The 26,090-nt window shown below is 45.2% G+C and overlaps 1 protein-coding gene across 6 annotated transcripts; it reads right to left on the reverse strand.

Annotated features, from left to right (window-relative positions):
- Positions 1-1,504: 1,504 nt before the first annotated feature.
- On the reverse strand, positions 1,505-25,394 carry ZNF180 (zinc finger protein 180). Of its 6 annotated transcripts, XR_014140947.1 has the most exons (6): positions 25,129-25,393; positions 22,345-22,430; positions 14,994-15,068; positions 10,545-10,671; positions 2,255-9,485; positions 1,505-1,728 (listed from the first exon to the last, which is right to left on the reverse strand). XR_014140947.1 is itself a non-coding variant. In XM_006731960.3 (5 exons), the coding sequence occupies exons 2-5, from the start codon at positions 22,393-22,395 to the stop codon at positions 7,744-7,746; spliced, it is 1,995 nt and encodes a 664-aa protein (XP_006732023.1). In that variant the 5' UTR covers positions 22,396-22,430; positions 25,129-25,393; the 3' UTR covers positions 1,505-7,743. The 6 variants fall into 6 exon arrangements, 5 of the variants coding, with proteins under 5 accessions (XP_006732023.1, XP_081663203.1, XP_081663204.1 ...); XM_006731960.3 differs by having other exon boundaries at positions 1,505-9,485; XM_081807077.1 differs by lacking the exon at positions 25,129-25,393 and adding an exon at positions 24,331-25,063 and having other exon boundaries at positions 1,505-9,485.
- Positions 25,395-26,090: the final 696 nt, after the last annotated feature.

A 26,090-nucleotide genomic window follows, 5' to 3' on the forward strand; every position in this document is an offset into this window, starting at 1 on the left:
TGCATATCTGGCTGGGTGATATGAGGTCCTCCAACCTTGAACAATGGGAGCAACTGTTAGAAGCAGGGGGATTAAGGAAACCATTCTGGAAAGAGAAATATCAACTGGAATCCCATTTAGATATTTGGTTCCTAAGTCCATATATCTAATGTGTACTTTAGAGTTGGCGTTTGTATTTCTCCCCTTTATAGCTTATCTCCTGGATGATTAATCCACACTTTGCCTTCCCCACTCCCCACCTCCATGTGATGAGATGGGCCAATAATTAAAACCTTTTTTTCTTGTTTTCTTCCTAAGCTTTAACAAAGAGCAAATAAGGGCTCTTGCTGAAGGTGAACTGCCAGTAATTCCAACCACTTTTTGAAAATCTTGTCCCTTCAGTGATAAATATGACCAAATATACCTGAGGTTGGGCCCATTTATTAATGGTTTTTATATGTTCTTACACAGCCCGTGGGCCTATCCACCAGAGAGGCAAGTAATAAAAACGCCAACTTCTGAGTGTCAGTGAGAGGCCTGAGCTGGAATTTTAGATGTGAGATCAAACAGTTTCCAGGTCATCAGTCTAGTGAAGGTTCTGTTTCCTGTATGGTCCTACATTAAGCCTTTTTTATCATTCGTCCAAAACTTTGATGTTGACCAACACTTGCCTGCAGGAAATTTGGACTGATCAACATAAAACATCTTTTGTGAAGACTATTATAAGTTTGGTCCTGTCATGGACTGAATGTTTATGTTCCCCCCACCACCACCACCCAAATTCACAGGTTGAAATCCTAACCCCCAATGTGATGGTATTAGGAGATGGGAGCCTTTGGGCCATGATTAGTTCATGAGGGTGAATTCGCCACAAATGGGATTAGTGCCCTTATAGAAGAGATTCCAGAGACCCCTCCTGTCCTTCTGCCATATGAAAACACAGCAAGAAAATGACCGCCTGTGAACCAGGAAGTGAGTCCTCACCAGTCACTGAATCTGCTGGTGCTTTCCTCTTATTGTTTAAACCATCCAGTCTACAGTATTTTTGTTACACCAGCCTAAACGGACTAAGGTAGTGCCTTGCTTAGGCACTCCCATATAGACCTACCTTGGTCTAGTGGTCCGTGACTAATGGTTTCTCAATGCTCGGTGTTCCTGCCTGGCTGGTAGGCATTCCACTTGGGTTAGGGGTCCCTATAGCCTCTGTAACACCACCAAAGTGTCTCTGAACATGTTTTTACCTATTATCCACAAGATATTACAAGCCCATTTCTATTTTTCTGCCTTAAGCTAAGTTACTCACCGAGTCCTTGTTCTACATCACTGCTGCAGGATTGCTGGTTCCACGGGATAAATGTGTAACCCAAGAAGCTGTGCAGCCTTTCATAGTGCTAATGCTGCTGATTCCAATTTAACGCTAGTTTTAACCTAGTCTCCATCTCCTACTTAAACATTTGTATTCTAGTTCAGTGTTTTCTGACCAATTTGAATGTCTCGTGAACACAAATCCACAATTTTAGCTTCATTTAAAGCTAGAGACTTTAGTTTTCCTTTTATTAAAAAAATACAACTGGATTTGATCCAGGAATAACAGAAAACAATACCCCCCCATACACACAGTAGTCATCCCCTCTTCCCATTTTGGCAGAGAAGTCATAATTGGATGCTCATACACAGGTAGAAGCCGCACTACATGGGGATCTGTGGTGACTGGGTATCCAACTTCTTGGGAGCACATCTTGGAATTGGCTGTATTGTATACGGGTCGAGATAACAAATGCTATCAGCAACACCTAAAATCTATCCACCAGATTACAAAAAGAGATTTCAACTCCCTCTACCCCAGGGCAACATAAATACTAAAGCAGAGAGTACACCTAGTATCAATGGTGGAATCCCGATACAATTAGTAGAGAATAGTAATATCAGAGAATACAAATAAACGGCTTTGGTATTTTATCAGAAAAATATCCTTTGGCTTTTCTACAGGTTTGGTTCTTTTTTAACCTAATCCCCGCTACTAAAATTTCAGCGCATTCCACTTAGGATCATATCACATATTATTACTATTTTACATTGTATAATGACAGGTGGTGACTACACTTATGATGCGCATTGAATTGAATAATGCATAGAATTGTCTAATCAATATGCTATACACCTAAAACTAATGTAACATTGTATGTTAATTATACTTCCATTTAAAAAATAGCAAATCCAGGTTACTGGCCTGTCCTTAAGGTTTTTCAAAAGTACAGAAAAATCATGTACTTACACCCATAGAAAGTTCCAGCCTGCCACAAAATGTCCCATAGGAGTAGCGTGGTCCTTGTCGGTTCAGAAAGTGAGTAATGGTGGAGAAAAATGTGGACAAACCAAATAGAAAACAAGAGGGAGAGTTTATGGTCAGAAGATTCAGGAACCTGTCTGATCTGCAAAGAACCAAAGGCAGAGGTATCAACTATCCAGACCTGAACAAACACGGTCAGAGAATGAACTTGTAGAACCTGGGCAAGAAAAAGGAACAACATCCAAGCAAATATCCAAATTTCAAGAACTTGATCCAACATCTAAATTCGAGGAACGCTCCCTGAAGGACTGAGGAAATGATCATGAAGACTGTCATGACCTCAGAATGAACATTCACTCAATAGAACATAAAAGTTGTTAAAGAGTCCAGACAGGTGATATTAGTACAGAAAGGTTTATCAATCACTAACCCATTTCCACCTAAATACCATCCTCAGTGGACCACAAATCAATACCACATTGGCGAGAAGACAGAAAATCCAACTTTACTGTTTCAACATGAACATCCGCTTGGCAAATGCCAAAATCGATGTTTTAAATGGAACAGTACTATTTTTTTTAATATATGTATTTTTTAAAGATTTTATTTATTTATTTGACAGAGAGAGACACAGCGAGAGAGGGAATACAAGCAGGGGAAGTGGGAGAGGGAGAAGCAGGTTTCCCGCTGAGCAGGGAGCCCGATGTGGGGCTCGATCCCAGGACCCTGGAATCATGACCTGAGCCGAAGGCAGATGCTTAACGACTGAGCCACCCAGGCGCCCCAGAACAGTACTATTTTTACAGCAAAATCTATAAAATTCACTAATTCTGTTACACCTCAAGCTAATCCAAATAAGGATTAAATTAACCTAAGCAGTAAAAACTGTCTGTCACTGACTTGTTCCTAGTTTTACAAAAAAGTTTTAAGAGCTTTTGAATCTCTACTGGCAACAACCAAAGTTACTTAATATTAGCTTGCTAATTTGACCTGGTTTTATGATCTCTCCCCCTTTCTCATGCCCAGCATCTGAACTCTTTTTACATGACAATTTTTCACTAGAAAACAAATGACATCACCCAGAGATCCCAGACTTAGAAGTGGATGTAATGATGTGAAGCTCTGTGTTATCCCTACATGGGGAAGACAGTGATTTGTCTTTGATTTTGAGAGATAGCTGTATTATGTTACATGGGAGGCTCTATATACATATTTAAATCAAAGTATAGAAGGTGAAGAAAATGTTGACTTATGGGTTAGGCAGAAGAGAGGGCTATACTGGAAATTTTCCTTGCTGCTGCTTTGCAAATGAATAAAATTCTACAAATGACGGATTCTCTACTAAATTAGTATGAGTGGAAGGTCAAGTTCACCTACCACTACAAGCTCCAGGAAATACAAGGGCTAGTGCCTCTGAATTCTTAAACTACCACGTAGCACAGCTTAGGATCCACCAGACCTAGGCACTCGCCTCAGACTTGGAATCAAAATAAATCAATGTAGAGATATACTAAGAAAATTAAGAAACTTTGGGAACGTTAAGGAACTCTCATAGGGCTCCACAGCATAAGTCTGGCAATCGTTTCTATAAATCCGTGAACATGATCTTACTGCTTCTTGCCAATTCTTGGACTCACCTAATATCCTTTCAATAAACTCCTTTTTCTGAATCAATTGGCTAGCATTGGCGCACGTGCTTCCCAACTAAGAACCCAGGTTGCTACAATTTGTAAAGAATAATGTGCTATTCACTGATGTGATCCGTTGAGTCTTCTACAGTGAAACAGTCCGGGGGCAACCTCTGTCAACAAACTGGAAAAAAATACTTATTTTTCAGGATAAAGTTCTAAGGCATAGGTAATTTAACTGGTCTTGTCAGGTATGTTAAGTAAGACACACAGAATAGATGCTATTGATTGAGCGCAAAATCCAAATGAAATTTAAAAATACAAAAGTGTATCTGAAAACAGTATTTAAAAATCTGGATCTCCCCTCTCCTAGCTGAAATCTCGCTCTCAAAAACAAAAAACACATTTATCTTTTCAAGCCTAGAAGTAAGCTGAAACATCAAACCACAAAATGAGGTGGGGAGAGTACAAAAGCAGTAGAAGCCAAGCAGGAGTGTGAGAGGACACATAACTACAGTTAACACTGGTATATGGTATATTTCAGAGTTGCTAGAGAGTAAATCTTAAGGGTTCTCATCAGCAGGGAAAACAAAAAACCCCATGGTTCTGTCTCTACATGAGATGATGAATGTTAACTGTGATAATCATTTCACAATATATGTAAATCAAGTCATGCTGTGTACCCTAAACTTACACAGTGCTGTACATCAACTGTATCTCAGTAACGCTGGGGAAGTGAAAAATTGGTTCTAGGAGAGTATTTCCTAACATCTAGGTATTTTGGTCACTTTTCATTTCTTTCTTTCTTTTTTTTTTTTTAAAGATTTTATTTATTTATTTGAGAGAGAGTCAGAGAGAGAGAGAGAGCACAAGAGGGAGGAGCAGGAGAGGGAAAAGCAGACTCCCCGCCGAGCAGGAAGCCCGATGCGGGACTCAATCCAGGGACTCCAGGATCATGACCTGAGCCGAAGGCAGTCGCTTAACCAACTGAGCCACCCAGGCGCCCTCATTTATTTCTAATTTTACTGGAGTATGGTGAAAGAAATTTGGCTTGTAAAATCACTATAAATTCTTCCATGGCAAAGTACAGCTTTATTTTTGTGGATTTTACACAGACAAAAAATTTTTATGCAAGGGACATATGTAATTAAATCAAGCTATTGAGTCCCCTTTTTAACCTTAAATTTTAGGTTCAGAAGTTTAATTACATATTTTGGCATGCTGTCACATGCCTTAAACTTATTATTGATAATAATTTCAATCAATAATCAATAAAAATTGATGATAATTTTTGGTCGACTATCTTTAAATTAAGAGTATTTTTCCTACAAGGGAAATTATTGAGCAAATAATATAAATTAACATTTTTGTTTATTAATTGAATCTATCTTATTTCAACGCACTTGGCAATCCTTAATCCCCACTCAGAAACTGATATAATACTTATGACATAGTGCACACAGACTTACATATTCAAGCTGGCCAGAAATACACACACACATACACACTTCAAAAATTTTGCAGTTTTAAAAATTTCACTTTCAATGAAATATTTTCAATGTTTACTGAAGAGATTACTTTGCAATAAATCAGTTCCCAAACTTGAAAATATTCAGAGCCCTCATTCTTCGCCCAGTTGGCTTTACACTCATTTGTACAATCATGGCTTCTTGCCTTCAAAGTAAGATTCAAGATGCCCAATGAAAATCATCCTAGCACTGGTATTGTTGGGTTTTCTTTCGAAGATTTTATTTAATTTGACAGAGAGAGACAGTGAGAGAGGGAACACAAGAAGGAGGAGTGGGAGAGGGAGAAGCAGGCTTCCCACTGAGCAGGGAGCCTGATGCGGGGCTTGATCCCAGGACCCTGGGATCATGACCCGAGCCGAAGGCAGACGCTTAACGACTGAGCCACCCAGGCTCCCCACTGGTATTGGTTTTATCTATAATTTGGCGGGGGGGGGCGCGGAGAAGAAGCCTATTCAGGTCTCGTTGCTAAATTAGGACTTTTCACCATTTTATATCCTCCCCAAAAGACAATGCATGGAGAACCCTGCTATTCCTCTGTGCATTCATCGACTGACTGAAGAGGTCTCAGGGTATGTGCAGAGCTTGTTTTCAGCCATCAATAACTGTTCCCCAGAAATTCGATCACTGCCATGTGTGCTGTACTCTGGCTTAATCCTCAGAGAGATGGCTCCTCTTAGGGTCATCTCATGGGGACAGAATTTTACTGAGGGTGACCACTATCAGATGTCACTTTGGGTTTCTCTTTCTTCCTCCAGGGAATTCATCTCTGTTCTCTGGTCTCCCATTTCAGCTCTCAGCTTATTTTTTATTACCTCTCTAGGATCAGAGGTTTCAGGTCCGTGATAATCCATAGGTTTAGAATTTACGATTTAGGGGTAAAGGCCAGAAAGACATATGAACCACATCTTAGAAACTAACAAATAGCTACAAATCTTACCTAAAATCATTCTTGCAAGCTTAATTTAGGTGATAAGCACTTAGCCATGACAATGCTCTCTCATTCAGAAAACTCTCACATTAGGAAACATATTCCAGAGGGGAAAAAAAGACAAGACTACATGGGGGAAGGCAGACCCTTAAAAATAGAGCTCCTTTATATTGCTTTGGAAATATAAAAAATATGCCCTCTATACAGCCTGCATATTCTCAGTCCCTCATAAAGAACCCTTCTGGCCTAAATTTCAAGTTCCCCATTCTCAGGGAAATATTTTCAATGAGGAAAATTCCTGGGAATCCAAGTCCGAAGGAGTGACCTACTCAAACTAATCCAAATGGAAATTTCAGAACCCTGAGGGATCTCTTTTATCTAGCAACCTAGTCTTTCCTAAATGGTCAAAGATGGAAATCTTTGGTTTACTTTTTGTTTCTGACTCATTTTTACTTCTCATATTACTTACTATAGTAAAACAGCACACATTCCAAAAGAGAAAGCCAGGCATAAACCTAAAAATCAAATAGATACACCCAGAAACCCTTTCAATTCTGATCCATACACAAGTATCACAATGGTTCTGGAAATTGCTGCTCTATACTCTCGGCCTGCATTTTTTTTTTTCCACTTCATATCATAGCCATTTTCCTAATCTTTATGAAATTTTCACATAGAAAGTGCTGAATAAAATAGATTATAGGGGCGCCTGGGTGGCTCAGTTGGTTAAGCGACTGCCTTCGGCTCAGGTCATGATCCTGGAGTCCCGGGATCGAGTCCCACATCGGGCTCCCTGCTCAGCAGGGAGTCTGCTTCTCCCTCTGACCCTCCTCCCTCTCGTGCTCTCTCTCATTCTCTCTCTCGCAAATTAAAAAAAAAAAAAAGATTACAAAGTACCTACTGGGGAAATCATGTCATAAAATGGTACTGAAATACCATTTTCCAGCCTAGGTTCCAATAACTATAGCAATTTTCCAATCTTCTCAACAAGCCCACCAGTGTTTGCATTCTCACTCTTTATTGTTAAAGAGGTCTACCTCACTCGCAATCACTCCACAGTAAGTTGTCCACTTAATGGTAATTTCCTCAGATTCAGGTCAGAGTGCTTTCTGCAAGGAAAAGTGCCAATATTTATTAGTTATGTGGCAATGTGTCATAAGGGCCAAGTTTGATTTTTTAATACAAAATTGTTGAAGTAAAATATGTGATTCATTGTTTTTCTTTCTTCTCCAGAATGAACTTCCAGATACACAATGACAGAAGGTTGACATTTGAAAGGAAAAAAAAAGAAAGAAAAGAAAAGAAAGAAGGAAGGAAGGAAGGAGAAAGAAATGCAAGAAAAAGGAAAAGAAAAAAAAAGAAATATACTCTGGCTGAAAGATTTCCAAACTAGTTACACTCATAGGGTTTCTCCTCAGTGTGAGTTGCCTGATGCCTAATAAGTTTAGAACTATTAATGAAAGCTTTCCCACACTGATTACATGTAAAGGGCTTTTCTCCAGTATGAGTTCTTTGATGTACAATAAGTCGAGCACTCAAGCTGAATGTTTTCCCACACTGATTACATTCATAGGGTTTCTCTCCAGTATGAGTTCTTTGATGTTGAGTAAGGCATGAACTCTGCCTGAAGGACTTCCCACACTGATTGCACTCATAGGGCTTTTCTCCAGTATGAGTTCTCTGATGCACAACAAGAACATAACTCTGGCTAAAGGACTTCCCACACTGGTTACATTCATAGGGTTTTTCTCCAGTATGAGTTCTCTGATGCATAACAAGGTGAGAACTGCGGTTGAAAGATTTTCCACACTCATTACATTCATAGGGTTTCTCTCCAGTATGAGTTCTCTGATGTGCAACAAGCTGAGAGCTCCAGCTGAAGGATTTTCCACACTGATTACATTCAAAGGGTTTTTCTCCTGTGTGAGTTCTCTGATGGGCGACAAGTTTGTAACTCTGACTAAAGGACTTTCCACACTGATTGCACTCGTAGGGCTTCTCTCCAGTATGAATTCTTTGATGTGCAATAAGTTTATAGCTCTGGATAAAGGATTTCCCACATTGATTGCATTCATAGGGCTTCTCTCCGGTGTGAGTTCTTTGATGGGAAATAAGTTTGTAGCTCTGCCTGAAGGACTTCCCACACTGATTGCACTCATAGGGCTTCTCTCCAGTATGAGTTCTCTGATGCACCACAAGAACATAGCTCTGGCTAAAAGATTTCCCACACTGATTACATCTGTAAGGTTTCTCTCCAGTATGAGTTCTCTGGTGAGAAACAAGGTGAGAACTCCGGCTGAAGGATTTCCCACACTCGTTACATTCATAAGGTTTCTCCCCAGTGTGAGTTCTCTGATGTGCAACAAGATGAGAGCTCCAGCTGAAGGATTTCCCACACTGATTACATTCAAAGGGTTTCTCTTCAGAATGGTTTCTCATGTTTTGAGCAAGGGATGAACTCTGGGAGGTTTGACTACAGTTATATTGACTCTCTTCAACAGGTATTCTTTGTTGTTCATTACGGGATATACTGTGGTTCAAAACTTGCCCACATTCCTTAAAATCTAAGGATCTTCCTCTTGCGTGTATTTTCTGATGTATATTTAGGGGTACATCATGGCTAAAAGATTGAATACTGTCACTAAATCCATAGGATTTATCTTCTGTTTGAGTTCTTGTAAACTGAATAAGGTGAATGTTCTGGTGAGGGTTTCCACATTCATTATTCTCACAGAGTTTCTCACTGTCATTAATCATCTCATGAGTGTTTACAATGGAATTATAATGCAATTTTTTAACATGTGAGGCATGTTTATGAAAATGGTTTCTTATGGGTATCATCTGGGGTGAAAGAAGACTGGAATTCAGACCACTCTTCTCAAGTTCATCACTTTTATGGACTCTCTCGTAAGTAATCGCTTTCCTGTGAGTAAATGCCATTTCTTTCAAAAGTCTCTCTTGTTTTTCCTGTTGCTTTTCCAACTGGCCCTTACAATCCTGAACTTCTTCACATGAAGATAACCAAGGATCATCTCTTGTCAACCTTTCTAACTTTACTCCACGGGATGGTTCATCATCAAAAATGTTCTGCTTTGATGTTGATTCTCTTCTTCCAAGTGCCATTGCCAAGTCTAGAAGAAAGCAAAATAAAACATTCTAGCCGAAGAATGTTAGAGCTGGAATACTGGGAAAGAAGCTGACAAACAAATATGCAGAATATATATGGATTTGTTTTCAGCTATGGACCTATAACCTGGATTAAGAAAACAGAAGGGTGGGATGAAGCAGTGAGCAGAAAAGTACACAGCCCAACAATATAACAATATTAAAATTCAGTGTTTCTGAATAAAAAGACTTTAGATGCCAAATATCTCCATATTCCAAAATAAGATCACCTGTGCAGAATCTACAGAATAACAAAACAATTTTGCAAGTCTTAGCAAAAACACCAGAGTCCTTTCTACCCTCTTTAGTGCTAGATACATGTAGAGAACAGTATCTACATTTCTAGGAATTTCTGGAGGCATGTGTCAGTAAGGCATGGGCAAACTACTTTGTGAACCAAGAAAAAGAATATCCCAGGTTCCCTAAATGCCTTAGCAGTTTTAAGGCCTGATGGATTCCTATGGTTCCAAGTGAGGGAGAACGGAGATTAGCTCAGAAGCAGAAGCCTGTGTGGCTACTAGGTCTAGTACAGAGAGTACATCTGGGAAAAGTGGCAATGTATACAGTCCATTAGGAGTGGGAGATGGAGAAATATGTAGTATGCCCTATGGGGATTTCTGAAATTAACCTTCAATACCTGTAACGATTCCTAAGTGTCTGTTTCTCACGTGGATATGTATGTTGGGAAATGTTAATACTCATCCCCTTGCTCCCACAAGGAGATTGCATCTGGTTTGAAAAGCTGATAGGGACCAATATAGGACTTGGGGTGTTTGGGCTGGGGACAAAAGAAAATCACTGCAGAATTTGGTCCCAGTCTTTGGCCTTTAGGAACTATGAAGACTGAACAAGCTCAAACCCAAGAAGCTGTACCTTTGCTACTCTACAAATTAAAATTAAATCTTCATTGGGGAATAAAAAGGACACATGTAATCTATGTGTGGTCAAAATCATCCTGACCTCTGAACTCCACAGCTCTTAATCAACTGGAATCATTTCAATATACAAACTTCATTAATTCTTACCCCAAGAGACCAGGTCCCTGTGGTTCTCTAGGATCACATCTCTAGGATCACACCTCTGATTAGGGTTCAAAGTGCCCTCTTCCTTCTGAGTGAAGTCCACAGTCACAATTTTGAAGTTCACTCCTTCCTAAAACAGGACACACATTCCTGCTCAGCTGGGTATCATTTTCTTCCAATGTTCACAAAGGAGGAAAAGTCTGACAAACGGTAGAAGGAAAACTTAGCCTGGAAATTGTCCTGACTGTCCAAAGGAAGATCTAGTCAAGGTATACAGGTGTCTTTTATGTAAGGCCCTTTGGGTTTTAGATGCTGGACCTGTTTATACCCCAGAGAGGAACACCGGATCAGAACAGATATGAATTGTTTTCTCTCTTGTTCACCTTGAAGAAAATGCTTATTCTGATTTTTGCCCTGGTGAATATGAAATTCCCACTTAGGAATTCCCTCCAAATTCCCAAGAAGCTAACAAAACAGGGTCAGCACACTTTTTCTGTCAAAGGTCAGAGAGTCAACATTTTAGGCTTTGCAAGCCAGAGTCTCTATCACAACTACTCAGCTCTCCTGCAGCAAGAAAGCAGGCACAGAAAATATATAAGCAAATGGGTATGGCTGTATTACAATAAAGTTTTATTTACAAAAGCAGGCAATGGGCCATATTTGGCCCACAGGCTTTACTTAACTGATGCCTAAAATAGAAGATGAAATGTAGGCCTTAATGAAAGGCAGCATGTATAGGTTAAGAGCACTGGATTTGGAAAAGGGATGGGTTTTCTCATCTATTAAGAGCAAAGGTTGGGGCACCTGGGTGGCTCAGTAGGTTAAGTGTCTGCCTTCAGCTCAGGTCATGATCCCAGGTCCTGGGATGGAGCCCCACTTTGGGCTCAACGGGGAGTCTGCTTCTCCCTCCGCCCCTCCCCCTGCCCCTGGCTCACGCTCTCTCTCTTAAATAAATTTTTTTAAAAATCTAAAAAAAAAAAAAAAAGAGCAAAGGTCTGAATTTAAAAAAAATATATATATCTAATCTGACCATCTATCTTCTAAGGTGAGTTTATCCCATTTGTATTTATTAGGCTTAATCATACCCAACTCATTGGGTTGTTTGGCAAATTAATTGTATGACATATGTAAAGCTATTAGCAACTCACTGAACAAAAAGACAAATGCTGGCAAATGGGATCGATGGGTGATGGGTATCAAGGAAGGCACTTGTTATGATGAGCGCTGGGTGTTGTATGTAAGTGAGGAAATTTTAAGAAAAGATTATTAGATCTGAGAACTCTGAAAAATTAAGTGACAGCCAATGTGACCTTTATCTTGAACTCTCAGGCTTGAGAGGACAGTTCCATTTTGTCCACACTCAGAGCTGCATTGTAAAGCCTTCAGGAGACACACCGTTGCTACCGTCATGCAGAGGGGGTCTCTTGGACTGCCTCCTCTCAGCAAGAAAGGACCCGTTTCCAAGACTACCGGGCAGGAATTTTGATCCAATAAAGTGCTGAGGGTGATCTGTCCTTACCCAAAGGCAGCAAAGGCTGGGAAAGTGGAATGCCACTTGTCACTAAAGGCTTTTTAAGTAGACCTGGTGTTCCTGAGCTGTGATGCATGAACAGGACAAAGTCCCTGAGTCCCACGTAACTCCATGCAAAATGCTGCTGTACCTGCATTTTTCTAAGTTGGGACCCATAAATTTCACCGAAACCTCAGAAGTTTTCATGATTAGCCCAAAACAGGATTCAGATATATCATTTGCACTCTGCCACCTATGTTGAACATGGATCTATAGGTACTGTTTTTCAAGCTCCAATTCATACTTCCTTTTCATAAACACTCCCCTTCACTGTTTAACGCAGGTCCCTTTAATATCAAGCTTGTTCAGGGGCACCTGGGTGGCTCAGTCGGTTAAGTGTCTGACTTCAGCTCCGGTCATGATCTCGGGGTCCTGGGCTCGGGCCCCGCGTCAGGCTCCCTGTTCAGGAGGGAGTCTGCTTGGCCCTCTGCCCCTCCCCCCGCTTGTCCTCGCTCTCTCTCTCAAATAAATAAATAAAACCTTAAAAAATATATCTGGCTTATTCAAAGGTCAAATAAATAAGACCAAACTAGATTAGCCCCCCTCCCTCCGACTCCACCCCCAGCTATATGTTCCAAAAGTTCCATGGATTTCTATCCTAAGACTCACCACATGTTCTGTTCATTTGCATAATGGTCATCTTTGTCACAAGGTTTCAATCCATGAGGGCAGGGGTAAAGTAGTGACCGTTTGTAACTATAACTCCAGTGCTTAGCATAGTGTTGGTGTACAGTAGTTATGAAATATATGTATTTGGCAAATGATTTCAATGAGTGAATCCATAGTATCAACAGACTTCGTAATATATCAAAATAATCTGATTTTTGGTCCGAATTCTGATTTAAGTCCTCTCTCTCATCTGAATCTCAGAGGCCTATCACACACCTATTTGAAAAGTCCCTTCAACGTGTGGATACTGGTTTTTCTCCACTTTTATCTCCATTTATTCTATCCTTCTCACCTGCCCCAACTCCCCACTCCTCAAAATTCCTTCCCAAACCCTTCAACTGTGTCCTTGGGCACTCTACTTCTAAATAACAAAACCCTACAGCTTCAACATCATCACCAAATATTCCCTCTATATCCCCGTGTTAATGGAAACCTACCTTTCCCCCCAATGACGCCCTCCTCTGCAGGCCCCACAGGCTCACAGTCGCTCAGCATCAAAGGGGGAGGATGTGTATCCCCCTAGTCACACTGAAACTCACGCCATTTACCTTACTTCTTGGACCTTTGTCCTACCAACCACCTGAACACTAACCCCCATCCACGGGAAATGTATAATACCTCGGATGCATCCTCTACTTTAAGAACTTATCTTGTCTTGTCTTGCACTGTCTCTAGCATCCATTTGTAGAGTTCTCTGATAATAATATAACACTAATTGACTTTCTAATTTTTTTAAAGATTTATTTACTTATTTTTGAGGGGAGGGGTAGAGGGAAAGGGAGACAGAATTTTAAGCAGACTCCGTGCTGAGCACCGAACCCAATGCAGGGCTCGATCTCATGACCCTGAGATCAGGACCTGAGCCGAAGCCAAGAGTCAAACGCTTAACTGACTGCCCCACCCAGAAGCCCCTAAAACTAACTGACTTTAATGAGGCACTTTCTGTGCGCTATCAGGCTGTCAGCTAAGCATGTTGCATCAATTCTCACAAGGTCCCTGACAGAAAATACTAGCAGCAGCACCTTTTTTTCCGATGAAGAGCTAGAAGGATAAATTAACACGTATGTCTGAAGTCAGTGGCTGGGACGCAGCCTCCAACTTTGCCTAACGTGTGTTCTCAGTCATCAATGCCTAGCGCTAGCCCAACTCCCAGCCCCTAGAATTGCTCCTCAGCACCCTGCTCTTACGGTGAGACCCCAGACCTTGAAATCACCATAAAGTACTCCGTCTCTCAAGTCACACAGACAGAACGCTCTACAACATCAGATTGCTCTCCCTTACTCGTTTCATTCTTTGATGGTTTGGGGCCATTACTCAACTCAAGTATCTACTATTACTATCCACTGGTCTATATTCTTTTCCTTCCCATTTAATGCCCCTTTTATCTTTTCCATCTTGATTATTCCATTTAGAGTAATTAGATCATTCATTTTAATCTTTCTATTTGTTCTATTCAAAAATCCTCTTTCAAATAGTACCTTGCCCTATGGGGCTTTCACTGAATGTACCTGGCTACAAGAACAAACCTGAATGTCAATCTACGATCTAAAGAAAGTAGGTTCCAGAATGCCACTGGGAAAGAAAACTCCCAAGAGCAGCTGTATAGAGTACTATCAGTGGTCACTACCTCGGAATGATCCTTTCGGACTGACCAGCAACCCTGTTATACCTCCTGGAGCCGCTTGTCTCTCGTAATCCAATAGTACTGTTTTTCAGCCCTCTCCACCCGTGTCAAGCACCTCTCCATTCCAATTCCCAGCCCCATACCCAACAGATAACCACCTGACTGCTCCCAGAGAAGAATCCGAGCATTCCAAGAATTCCCTCACCCTCATTCTTCCCATACAGGTCGGTCCTCCCTCCTCGGCAGAGCCAACATGTTCACTTGAAAGATTTCCTCTGGTGCTAATCAAGGACTCTGCTTTGTCGTTTTAACTCCTCTCTCGCCACTTACGTCTTTCTGCAACCCACTGAAATAGAGTCAAATCTTTTCAATCCTTTAAAGGGGAAAAAAAAAAAAGCCCTCAACTTCAAAGCTCCTTGCAGCCATCACTCTCTTCAATCTTTAGCATGAGAACTGACCACGTTTTTTGTAAAAGCTGTCCAACTGTACCTCCGTTTCCTCCCTTTCTGCTCACCTCCTGGCTCACTTCAAGCTGGTCCCTGCTGCCAACTGGCCATGCACATTTCTCAGTGGAGAGAGGCCAACTCACCTGGGATGGAAGGGCCAGTGACCCAGCATCTTCTCTCTCGACCTTGATGATAATCTCTGGAGGAAGGAGAGAGTCCTAAGAAAGCAAAACAGATGAGGAAAAGGAAAATAACCAGGAAGCTAAGTTGTGACTCAAAACTCCCACTGTGAGTAGGCTAGGATTCGAAAACCACCTGTTTTTAACACATCCCACCTACAATACTTCTGCTCCCTCCCATTGGTAAGCTCAAGCTAGCCATGTGGAGAGACAGGGGACATCTGAAGGGGCAATGAGGCACCGGACATGGGCATGAGGTCCTTGTGGATCTTCTAGGCCAGCCCAGCTACCAGTTACATGGAACTGAGTGACTCGACACAATGTGGGCAAAAAGAACTGTAAAACCGTGTTGTCAGAATTCCTGGATCACAGAATTATAAGAAAATAAAAAAGAACACGGCATGACCAAAGAATCATAAAGAAAACAGGTCCAAAAAGTAACTTCATAAAACGTTTGGCAGAAAGCACCACACACAACAAAGGCACCATCAACAAGAATCCATACTATTAAGACTTGGTCTAAATCAGTAAGAAAAAGGTACCTTTAACAGTACAAGGGACAAAGGGATATGCACGTGCAACTCAACTACGAAGAAATAAAATGGCCAGTGAATACACCAAAAGATGCTCACCTCTTTAAATCAGATAATAGCAAATCTCTATTTCTGTAACTACCTACCTCTCTGTATTAGAGGCTATCAGTTCACGCTGATACCTCTAATTACCGTTCAACAGCGCATTTTATTCTAGCCTTCCTGCTTTCTGTTTCTGCACCTTATCCGGCTCCCATTATCCTCTTTCTATTTACTTATTTGCTCAGACCACTCTGTGTAACCAAAATCCCGACCGCGTGGACTGTTTCTTCTGCCTGTTGCTAAGGACTCCCACCCTGGTGGCCGGCCAGTCAAGAGCATCATACCCCATCAGTGGGGGTTTACGTTGCTACAACCTTCCTGCAGGGTTGCACCCACATGCCCGAGCTCTCCCTCCCTCTCCCCCTCCTTCCCCCCTCTCCTTCCCTCCTCTGCGTGCTGGAGCTGCCTCAATGTAAAGAAGGCCCGAGGAGGGGCGCCTGGGTGGCTCGATCATTAAGCATCTGCTTTCGGCTCAGGTCAGGATCCCAGGGTCCTGGGATCGAGCCCCACATCGGGCTCCCTGCTCTGCAGAAGTGTGCTTCTTCCTCTCCCACTCCCCCTGCTTGTGTTCCCTCTCTCACTGTGTCTCTCTCTGTCAAATAAATAAATAAAATCTTTAAAAAAAAAAAAAAAAAGACCTGAGGAGAAAGTTCAGCTGCTAAGTTGCCTGTGTTACTGCCCAGCATAAACAGCAGGATGCATCCACCTTACAGTGGCCGCCTGGGCATCGCTAAAGAGCTCCAGGTGCCAAAGAACAAGAACGAAGAAACCACGCTCACAAGGCCACAATAACAATTTCAAAACTTCAAAACAGATGATCCAGGGGAGCCACCAAGTTTTGACTCGTGTATCATGGGAACTCGGCTGTGGAGAGAAATCACATTCCTGATGTGCAACAATGCCAAACAAGTCTTCCCTTGCTACAAAAGTGGTTGACATTAAATTCTAATGACGTAAGAGCCAGAAGTTAACGCATCCTGTAATATAGATAAACAAATGCCCAAGGAAATGAGAATTTTTCAAAAAAGGGAAACTTACAAACACCAGACTGTATTTTAAATTATTATCCTCTTTCTGGGTTTTGTTGTTGTTGCTGTGTTTTGTCTTGAAACAGCTAAGTTAAGAAATGACGCCAAGAGGGGCGCCTGGGTGGCTCAGTTGGTTAAGCGACTGCCTTCGGCTCAGGTCATGATCCTGGAGTCCCGGGATCGAGTCCCACATCGGGCTCCCTGCTCGGTGGGGGATCTGCTTCTCCCTCTGACCCTCTTCCGTCTTGTGCTCTCTGTCTCTCATTCTCTCTCTCAAATAAATAAATAAAATCTTTAAAAAAAAAAAAAAAAAGAAATGATGCCAAGAACTGAACAAGCTAATGTTTCTAACTCAGCGGGTACTTGGTAGAAACTAAACTCCAGCATGTTCCTTGTCTGCTGCAACTGCTGAGACAATCTTACTTGGGGAATATGGGTGCACCCTCTCTTTCATCAAGACTGTTTCCAACACCTTTTGAGTTAAAAGTTCTCTTCGGAAGGAAAACAAAAGGGAGACCAGTCTGCTCAGAGTCAACTCCGCCTCAATGTCCTTCCCCGCCCCCACCCAAGCAGCTGAAGCCATCCCTGTCCCCTGCTTTCGCCCCTTTGCATCACCATATCCTCACACCTCTGGGTTTTCTCCACTTCCACTAGAGCGGGCTCCGTAAGAGCTGGGCTCTTGTCTCCTGTTCAGCACAGCTTCACTGTGCTTAAATCGGTACTGACACAGACTGGGCACTTCGTACACGTATGCGGACAATAAAACCACCACCGAGAGAAGGTACGTGGAACGTGGTCCCGGGAGGCACCAAATCACTGCGGAGCTCCCAGGTGCTCCGCTGATTAGAAGAAACCTCTGATGGGCACCCTTGTTCCTCTAAAATTCAAAGCACCAGCCCTCCAGAACCTACTCCTACTGACTTATCCAAACTAAATGTTCAAAAACCACCTTGTCACCAAGTGTGTGAACACACACCCACTCTGGATTACTACTTTAGGAACGTTCCCTGTATTTGTATCTTAGCTGCTGCAGTTTCCTCCAGATAATGTCACCGGTCACCTGCCAGGTATGTTTCAACAACCACAGAGTACTCAACATAGAACATCTCATAATTTTTTTTTTTTTAAGATTTTATTTATTTATTTGAGAGAGAGCACATGAGAGAGGGGAGGGTCAGAGGGAGAAGCAGACTCCCAGCCGAGCAGGGAGCCCGATGCGGGACTCGATCCCGGGACTCCAGGATCATGACCTGAGCCGAAGGCAGTCGCTTAACCAACTGAGCCACCCAGGCGCCCTCATAAATTTTTTTAAAAAGATTTATTTATCTGAGAGAGAGAGAGAGAGCGCGCGCAGGGGGAGGGGCAGAGGGAGAGGGAGAGAGAGAGAATCCTCAAGCAGACTCCCCACTGAGCGTGGAGCCTGACACAGGGCTCAATCTCACGACCCTGAGATCATAACCTGAGCCGAATCAACAGTCAGACACTTAATGACTAAGCCCCCCCACCAGGTGCCCCAATTATCTAAACATTTTTGAAGGGAGGAGTAATATGTCTCTTTCACCAACACAGAGATTAATGGTAATAACGTTTAGCAAACTTTTTAAGTCCATGAAGTTCACCAGAGATGGTCCAAGCACCAATTGCCTGATCCAAACTCTGCCCCTTTCCTCTGCCCCACGGCTCAAAGTCTCATCATTCAGGCCACCTCTTCCAGGAAGCGTTCCCGGACAGCACACAGTCTCTTCTTCCCTTAGGATTTCTTAGCTGTTTTATCTTTACTGTAACAGTAAAATCACTCTCTCCTTGTATTATTGCTTCCATTTCTACACCTCTCCCCTGGGTCACGAGCTTGGTGCTGTAAAGAACTATTTTTCATCTTTGTACTCTCAGTATTGAGTAGGAGCACAATGTGAATTATCAGAATTTGACAGGATTAGACATATGGGCATGGTTTGGGGAATATGAATGGAATTAAAAGCCTTTTATTTTTTTTCACTATTAACTATTTATTTACAGCTTTACTGAGGTATGCTTGACAAAAACTATCTATTTAAGGTGAATGTGATTTTTTTTAGATATGTGGACACTATGAAATGAGTACCACAATCAAGCTAATTAATGTGTCCAGCAACTCACACAGTTATGATTTTTTTTTTTTTTGGTATGATGAGAACACTTAAGATCAATTCTGCATGTTGAGACTGAAAGGGGACAGATGAGGCTTTACCACCCGCGTTGCAGGGTTCTGGTCTCAGCCCCTGATGGCAGGCAGGGCCTTCCCTGGCCCAGCTACTACCAATATGTAAGAGATTGAAATCTCTCAAGTGATGTCCAGCAGGCTGGCTCACTGGACTCACCTCCCTCACTTAGCGCCAAGACTTGGGCTCCCCTGATTTCTCTTCCTGCTGGGGCTTTAACTGGTATCCATCAGGCAAGGTACTTGTGCATCTTCTGATAATGATTAAAACTTACTAGAGGACACTCAGAGTTGAGAAGTGTGCCAGCCAGCCTCCAAGATGGCTCCCAATGGCCCCCACCCTCCTGGAATTTACACCCTATGTAGTCCTTGCCCACGTGATACCAGTGGGTCTGTGTGACCAACAGATTACAGAAGAAGTGATGCTGGGACGCCTGGGCGGCTCAGTCAGTTAAGCATCTGCCTTCGGCTCAGGTCATGATCTCAGGGTCCTCAGATCGAGCCCCATGTCAGGCTCCCTGCTCAGTGGGGAGTCTGCTTCTCCCTCTGCTCCTCCCCACCGCCACCCCCGCTCATGCTCTTTCTCTCTCTCTCAGATAAATAAATCTTAAAAAAAAGAAAAAGAAAAAGTGATGCTGTGTCACTTCTGAGATCAGATGATAAAAGACACTGTGGCTTCCATCTTGGCTGTGTGCAATTAAGCGCTCTCTCTCTTCTCTCTCTCTTTCTCAGGTCCTTTGCTCCAGGAGAAACCAGCAGCCCTGGGGAGAGGTCTGTGTGGTGTGGAACTAAGGCTTCTCGTCAACAGCCACGTGAGTGAGCTGGCAAGGGGGTCCTCCTACCCAGTCAAGCCTTCTGAAGAGAGCAGCCCGGGCCGACAATTTGCCGCAACCTCGTCAGAGACGCTGAGCACCAGAAACATCCAGAGAAGCTGCTCCCAGGTTCCTGACCCTGAGAAACTGTGTGCGATCATAAATTTTGGTTGTTTTAAGCTGCTGAGTTTTGGGGTATGAAACCACAGATGACTAATAAAAGAAGGAAGATGTTTCTGCTTTTCCTGCATAGCCTTGGAATATACAAGAAGCGCATTCGCGTCCGTGACAACTAGGTCAGCTTTCTCCCTAGCACCTCACATGGGGCCTTAGACTGGCTAGGCAATCAATGACTATGTGATGAAGGTAAAAATCAGAATGAACAGATTGCTAGTTCAGTCGTGTAACAGAGAAAAAAATGGCAAAAGGACTATGAAGGTTCCCAGAAAAATACCAGAAGTCACTAGCTTAAAGTAGAATGCCAATGGTCACAATCAAAGCACACTTAACTTGTAGTTTTGGCAAAGTGTGAATGTACTTATGTAAATTTAAATGCCTAACTCCCTCTAAAACTCTTGCACTATTAGTAGTTAAATCTGGGGGAAGTCAAAAGTTACACATGGATTTTCAACTATACAAGAGGGTCGGTGTCCCTAACCCCCGCATTGTTCAAGGGTCAACCGAACGGGGAATCATACACAAAAACATTTACAAAAGTGCTATTTGTAACAACAAAACACGGAACACTAAATATCTATTAACAGTAAGCCCATAAATTCTGGGGTTATTTCTGTGGAAATCTGGGTGCCAGGCGTGCATATTGGTATCAGAATGTCACTATTCCCAGGCCCTGACAGTGGACAGAAATAGGATTATATGTGTGTATGTCTACACACACACACACACACACACACACACACAGCTCTACATATTTCTACATCTACATCTACTGAAAACCACGAGCCACATCAATACCTGCAATCCCCACTTAACACTAAAGTTCATTCCACTGTTGTTCTCACCACATCTGATTGTGGGAACCCCGGCTTCCATGAGCCTTATGATATTTACTCACCTGGCCAACCTACGCCCCTGTGGGTAACTCATCTGCCGCTCCCTCTCCCACACAGATGCTCCTCGGCCCCCCTGGACTTGGCCCTCCTCACCCTCCTCACCCTCCTCGGGCTCTGACTCTGCAGGCAGGTGGCCTCTTCTTAGGGACTCACTCTCATGCCATTTGGACTTGGACTCCACACGGATGCCCTCGACTTCTGGCCTGGGCTCGGGCTGTCATACCCCACACTGGTCTTCCCTCGTGCGTTGATAACCTCAACCTGCTTCAGTTGTGACGCACCACACTGAGAGGGGCCCCAAACCCCGGCATGGGTGTACATCTCACACCACATGGGTCACCCTTTGCATGGACTCATGCACTTGGGCTGTCCCCTCTGTGGACACCCTTCTCGCCTGCGCTGGCTGTCTCACCCCAAAGCAGATCCCCCCCACCAGACACACTCACCTCACCCCACTTGGGCTCTGACTCTCGATGCCACCTTCCTCACCCTGTTTGGTCACTGATGCCCCCACACATGGACACCCTCCTCACCCCACAGGACGGAGCCCTCCCTCAACCACAGACCCCTACCCAGCTGTGCCCCACCTAATGGCTTCAGGATTGAACTGTTTAGGAAGGGGGAGGTGAAATTCTAACTGAACATTTTTAAAGAAGTTAAATGTTTTCAAAGAATATTTGTCATAGGAAAATGCTTTAAACTGTTCATTTCTTAACCTTAAAATGTGCTATACGGAGCAGAAAACGATAGATAAGAAATGAAAACATAAAGTCACTCAGGATGTAACTTGCACATCTTTGTTAACTGGCATATTTATACTCTTCTAACACATTTTCTATACACACACAAACTACATCCCTTTTTAAAAAGATGATCATTCCTGGGGGAACCTGGGTGGTGCAGTCGGTTAAGCATCTGACTCTTGGTTTCAGCTTGGGTCATGATCTCATGGTCATGAGATCAAGCCCCACATTGGGCTCCACACTCAGCAGAGTCTGCTTGGGATTCTATCTCTCCCTCTCCCTTTGCCTCTTCCCCCGCTTACATGTGATCTCTCTCTCCCTCTCTCTAAATAAATAATCTTTAAAAAAAAAAAAAAAAGATGATCGTTTCTAAACGTTACTTACTTAACATAGATCCTACATATCTTTTTATGTTGGGAAATACGCATTACCACATCAATGTCCACAGCATGTTCCATTTCATGGTCTCTCCATAACTCTTTAACACTTGTCCTGCATGGCCCATTCTCAAACAATTTTTTCCAATTGCTCATTCCCAAGCAAAACTGGGAGTTGCTGCCCCAGGGGAATCAGTACTCTAAGGGCCTCTGATACAGGGTGCCCAACTCCTCCTGGGAAGAATTATCTGGGTTAAAATGGTGAGGAAATGCAGGGAGCCTCCTAAAACGTAGACTGTCTCAAGTCAGGAGAGACCAAAAGCCCCTCAAACACTGCCAAGAGAGCCAGGTCAGCTCCCGAGCCTGGAGGGTTGGGCTGTGGGGCCGGGGGTGGAGTGGGGAGCAAGCTCTAAGCTCTGGGTCTCTTCGAGGAAGGAAAGTTCCACTCACCTGTGCACAGGTCTTCAGGGGCTCTGGGGGCTTCTCATCCTGCTCTTCCATGCTCTCCTCCAGGCATAGGCAGAGGCCTGAGGGTCCTGAGCCACAAGGGTAGAAGTCCTTAGAAGACCGTCCTGGCGCAGGTCCACCGTGGCGCCCCCCTCCCTGGATTAGTCTCCACTTCCAGGATGCATTCCCCGTGGCAAGCTTGCCTCTAGAGGTTTCTACCTCAAAAGCTGTGCATGCACCTAGAGTCCCTCTGTCCCTCTCCCAGGCCAAGACTCTGCAGCTCCAACCTGGTGCCTCTCCACTACCCAGGGCGCCCCTCGGGTCCCCAAGACTCTGCAGCTCCAACCTGGTGCCCCCACTACTATCACAGGCCTCTGGACCCCCTAGTGTGCACTCCTCCCCCACCATGACCTCAATCTGCAGCCCTAAACCAGCACCCCTTCCTTGGGCAAGGAGCTGGGCTTCTGGGATTGACCACCCAGAATCACACTCCCTGACTGAATGCATGAAGCTCGTGACACAGCCCCACCCCTCCCAGGATCCGACCCCTCCATTAACCTGGCCTGACTCTCTCGCAACCTGTCATGAATCGCCTCCCACTTCCTGCTCAAATAACCAAGCATATTCATGGAGCTTGGCTGCACCATTCTGCGGTCTACTGGCCCCTACCAGAACAGCACCAGCTGGATCCCCAGCCCCAAACCCTCCTGAGCCCCGAACATGTAGCTCAGACCTGGTCCCTCCACCAACATGGGTATCCTCAGGCCTGAATCAGCAACAGAGCCGGCATGGGCCTGGGAGCTTCCTGACAAACCCCAGCACGTGCCACCCCCTCTGAGGCCCAGAACGTGGACCTCGGCTGTCTTTGTGCCAGCTCAATATTTCTGGGTGTGAGACTAGAACAGCCCCTGGCAAATCCGAGCCCACACACCATCTTACCAACCCTACCCCATCCTCTCCCTCTTACCCACACCCCCTTACCCCCACCGGATTCTCACTCCAACAGTACAGTGTGGGTTCACAATGCAGCTGTGTCCTGAACTTGCACACACACCATTTCCTCGACCAACATCCATAGGCCCCTACTTGAGCCACACCTGCCCAAATATCCTTCTGGGCACCTGCTGCTTAGGAAGATCCTGTCTTCCCACCAACCTGGGTACCGCCAGGCTGTGATTAATGCACCCTCTGCACAAAGACCCCAGTACCCTCTAATTCCCACCTCCAGCCTCCTGTTTCCCGTCCAAATACCTGTGTGTGTGCACAAGGGGACATGGAGCAGCCCTAATCCTCTGCAGCCCCGAATCTGCAGGTGCTCCCTCCACTCACTTGGGCATCCTCAGGCAGTACCAGGGTCCTAGGACTGCCCATGTCTCCCCATTCTGCCCAAATGCCAGGTGTCCCAAGACCAGAACCTGCAGCTCCAGCAGCGACTGCCCCAGGCCGCCCACCTAGGTTCCCTCCTCCTGCTGGCACAACACAGAGCAGGCTCACCCCCAGAATCTGCACCCAGGACCTGGGCCTTCCACCAGCCCGAGAGTGCTGTGCAGTCCCTGCTCCTGAGATGAGAAGCTGCATCTCCCACTCTGTACCTCAATACCCAAGATACCTCAAGTACCCACAAGCCTCTGGAGGATTCTAGGGTCACCTGCCCCACTGCCTGCTCACACACCAGAATATCAGAACACCCAAACAGTAGCTTGAGCAAAGAATTCCAGAGTCAGCCCCGGGACTTGAGCACTCACTATCTGGGGGGTTCTCAAGCTCACAACAGAGCAGCTCCCATGGGAACCAGGCCCTTTTGCTTCCTCCAGTCCAAATGTGAGCCCCTGAATGCCAGAGTGCAGCCCCCTCCAGGTCCAAATCTGCAGCCCAGACTCTGTCCCCCAGTCCCTGGGCATTCTTGTGCCTGCAAGCAGAGCAGCCCCTGAGCAAAGGTCTTGAGAATGCCTACTTTGAGATCATGCTCGCAGCACCCTGCTTCCTTACCAAAGAGCTGTCAATTTCATTGCAGCTCTGTTCTTCCTGGACGCCAATTCTGCACCTCCAATCCAAAGTTTCCACCAAACCTGAATGCCCTAGCGCCTGGCGCTATCCCAGGATTACCAGTCCAAATTCCTGCTTCCCATTCAAACACCCCCAGCACGTGCAGGGAGCGGTCTGCCCAGAACCCACCTCCCGGCCCTGGTCCCTCCTTCAACCTAGGAGTCTGCAGCCCATCAATGATCCTCAAAGGGTTCGCTCAAGCAGCACCCCCTCTTCTGGAGCAAGAATCAGCAGCTCAAACCTGGTCTCTCCACTACCCAGGGCGCCCCTCGGGTCCCCAAGCCAATCGCCCAGAATCTCACCTCCCACCCCATGCTTCTTACTCAAACGCCTGCTCAAAATACAGGCATAGTGGCAGAGCCCCTCTCCTCCAAATCTGCTGTTGAGTACTCCATCAACCCGGGCTTCAGTCCTCTGAGCCTGCACTAAACCGGCCTGGCATTGGAGGAGGGGAAGGCGGCGTTCTCAGGATCTCCCCACATCCCTGCATATGGCCTGTCTTCACCAACCCGGGCATTCTCAGGCCTGGGACAAGAGCACTACCCGATCAAGCACTCGCGCAGGCCCTCAGTCCCGAATCTGCAGCTGCACCAGCATCTCCACCTACTTCGGGGACCCAAGGCTAAAGAGCCTCCCGCGAAGGTCCCAGGTCGCCCACCCAACACTCCCAACCCCAGGTTCCCGCCTATACCCTGCGCATGCGCGCACGGGACACCCAGCGCCGCCCCGCCCCTCACCGACCTCGGCGTCCACGGGCTCGCGGCTGAGGCCTGGCCTGTCCCAGCTTCAGGGCCCGGCACGGCTCTGCGGTAGGACGAGGTCGGGTTAAGCAACCCCCGGCGCCGAATCTGCACACTACAGACGCGGGTAAAGTTAGTTCGGTCCCCCTCCCCTAGTCGGCATCCGCAGGGCCGCTCGGCTGATGTCCGAGCCCAGGTGCGCGGCGACTGCAGGCACCAGCGCACGCGGGACAATGGCTGCGTTTCTGGGCGAACCCGGAAGTGCGTTTGGGCTCGGTGAGCCGGGACTACAATTCCCAGAAGCCTCAGCGGCGCCGGCGGCGATTAGGCGGGAGTCCAGCTCCTCCCGGAGGCGAGCGTGGGGATTACGGCCAGACGCGCCCGGTTGGGGTAGCTGCTGGGGGCTGTGACCGTGTGTGCCCGAGTTTTTGCGGGGCGCCGAGACGAGGAGCAGGACCTGGAGGTCCAGGTCTGGGCCCCGATGCGTAGGCAGTGGCTAACTTGGGAAAGGCTGGCCTGGGACCGACTGGACGCCCAGGAGCGGCCGTGGAAACGGGATCCGATGAAAGGGCGGGGACCCCTCCCGGGCGCCCGCTGCTGTCAGACGCTTCGCGCGCGCAGTTTCCTTTTTGGTCCTCGAGCCCAAAGATAGTGGCTACAAGCCCGCTACACAGTCCAGGGAGCTCCTGTCAAGTCCTTCAAGTATCTGACTTGCTGATATGTTTTTGTAGCTCATGATAGTAAAATAGCAAGAATCCCTTTTTTTTTTTTTTTAAATTGAGTTCTTTCTCTGCCTATAAGGCTTTAAGGATCTGTTCTCTATCCCTCCCCTTCGCTTTTTGCCTCATCTCCTGACCATTTTTCTCTCTCAGTTCCAGCCACGCTGGCCTTTCCACCTTCTCCAGCAACTCCCTTAGGCTCCCACCTCGGGACCTTTGCATGTGTTGTTCATGCTGGCCGGCA

This window comes from Leptonychotes weddellii, chromosome 16, assembly GCF_054177405.1.
Source record: "Leptonychotes weddellii isolate Sample4059 chromosome 16, ASM5417740v2, whole genome shotgun sequence".
Lineage (NCBI taxonomy): Eukaryota > Metazoa > Chordata > Mammalia > Carnivora > Phocidae > Leptonychotes > Leptonychotes weddellii.

Bases quoted from the DNA above. Each gene is read 5' to 3' on its own strand.
- ZNF180 (XM_006731960.3), bottom strand. From the start codon at position 22,395: ATGGAAGAGCAGGATGAGAAGCCCCCAGAGCCCCTGAAGACCTGTGCA. The intron at 10,672-14,993 runs GTGAGTTGGCCT...GTCCTGTTTTAG, and splicing joins CACTGGCCCTTCCATCCCAG to GAAGGAGTGAACTTCAAAAT. The intron at 9,486-10,544 runs GTAAGAATTAAT...GCTTTCTTCTAG, and splicing joins CAGGGACCTGGTCTCTTGGG to ACTTGGCAATGGCACTTGGA.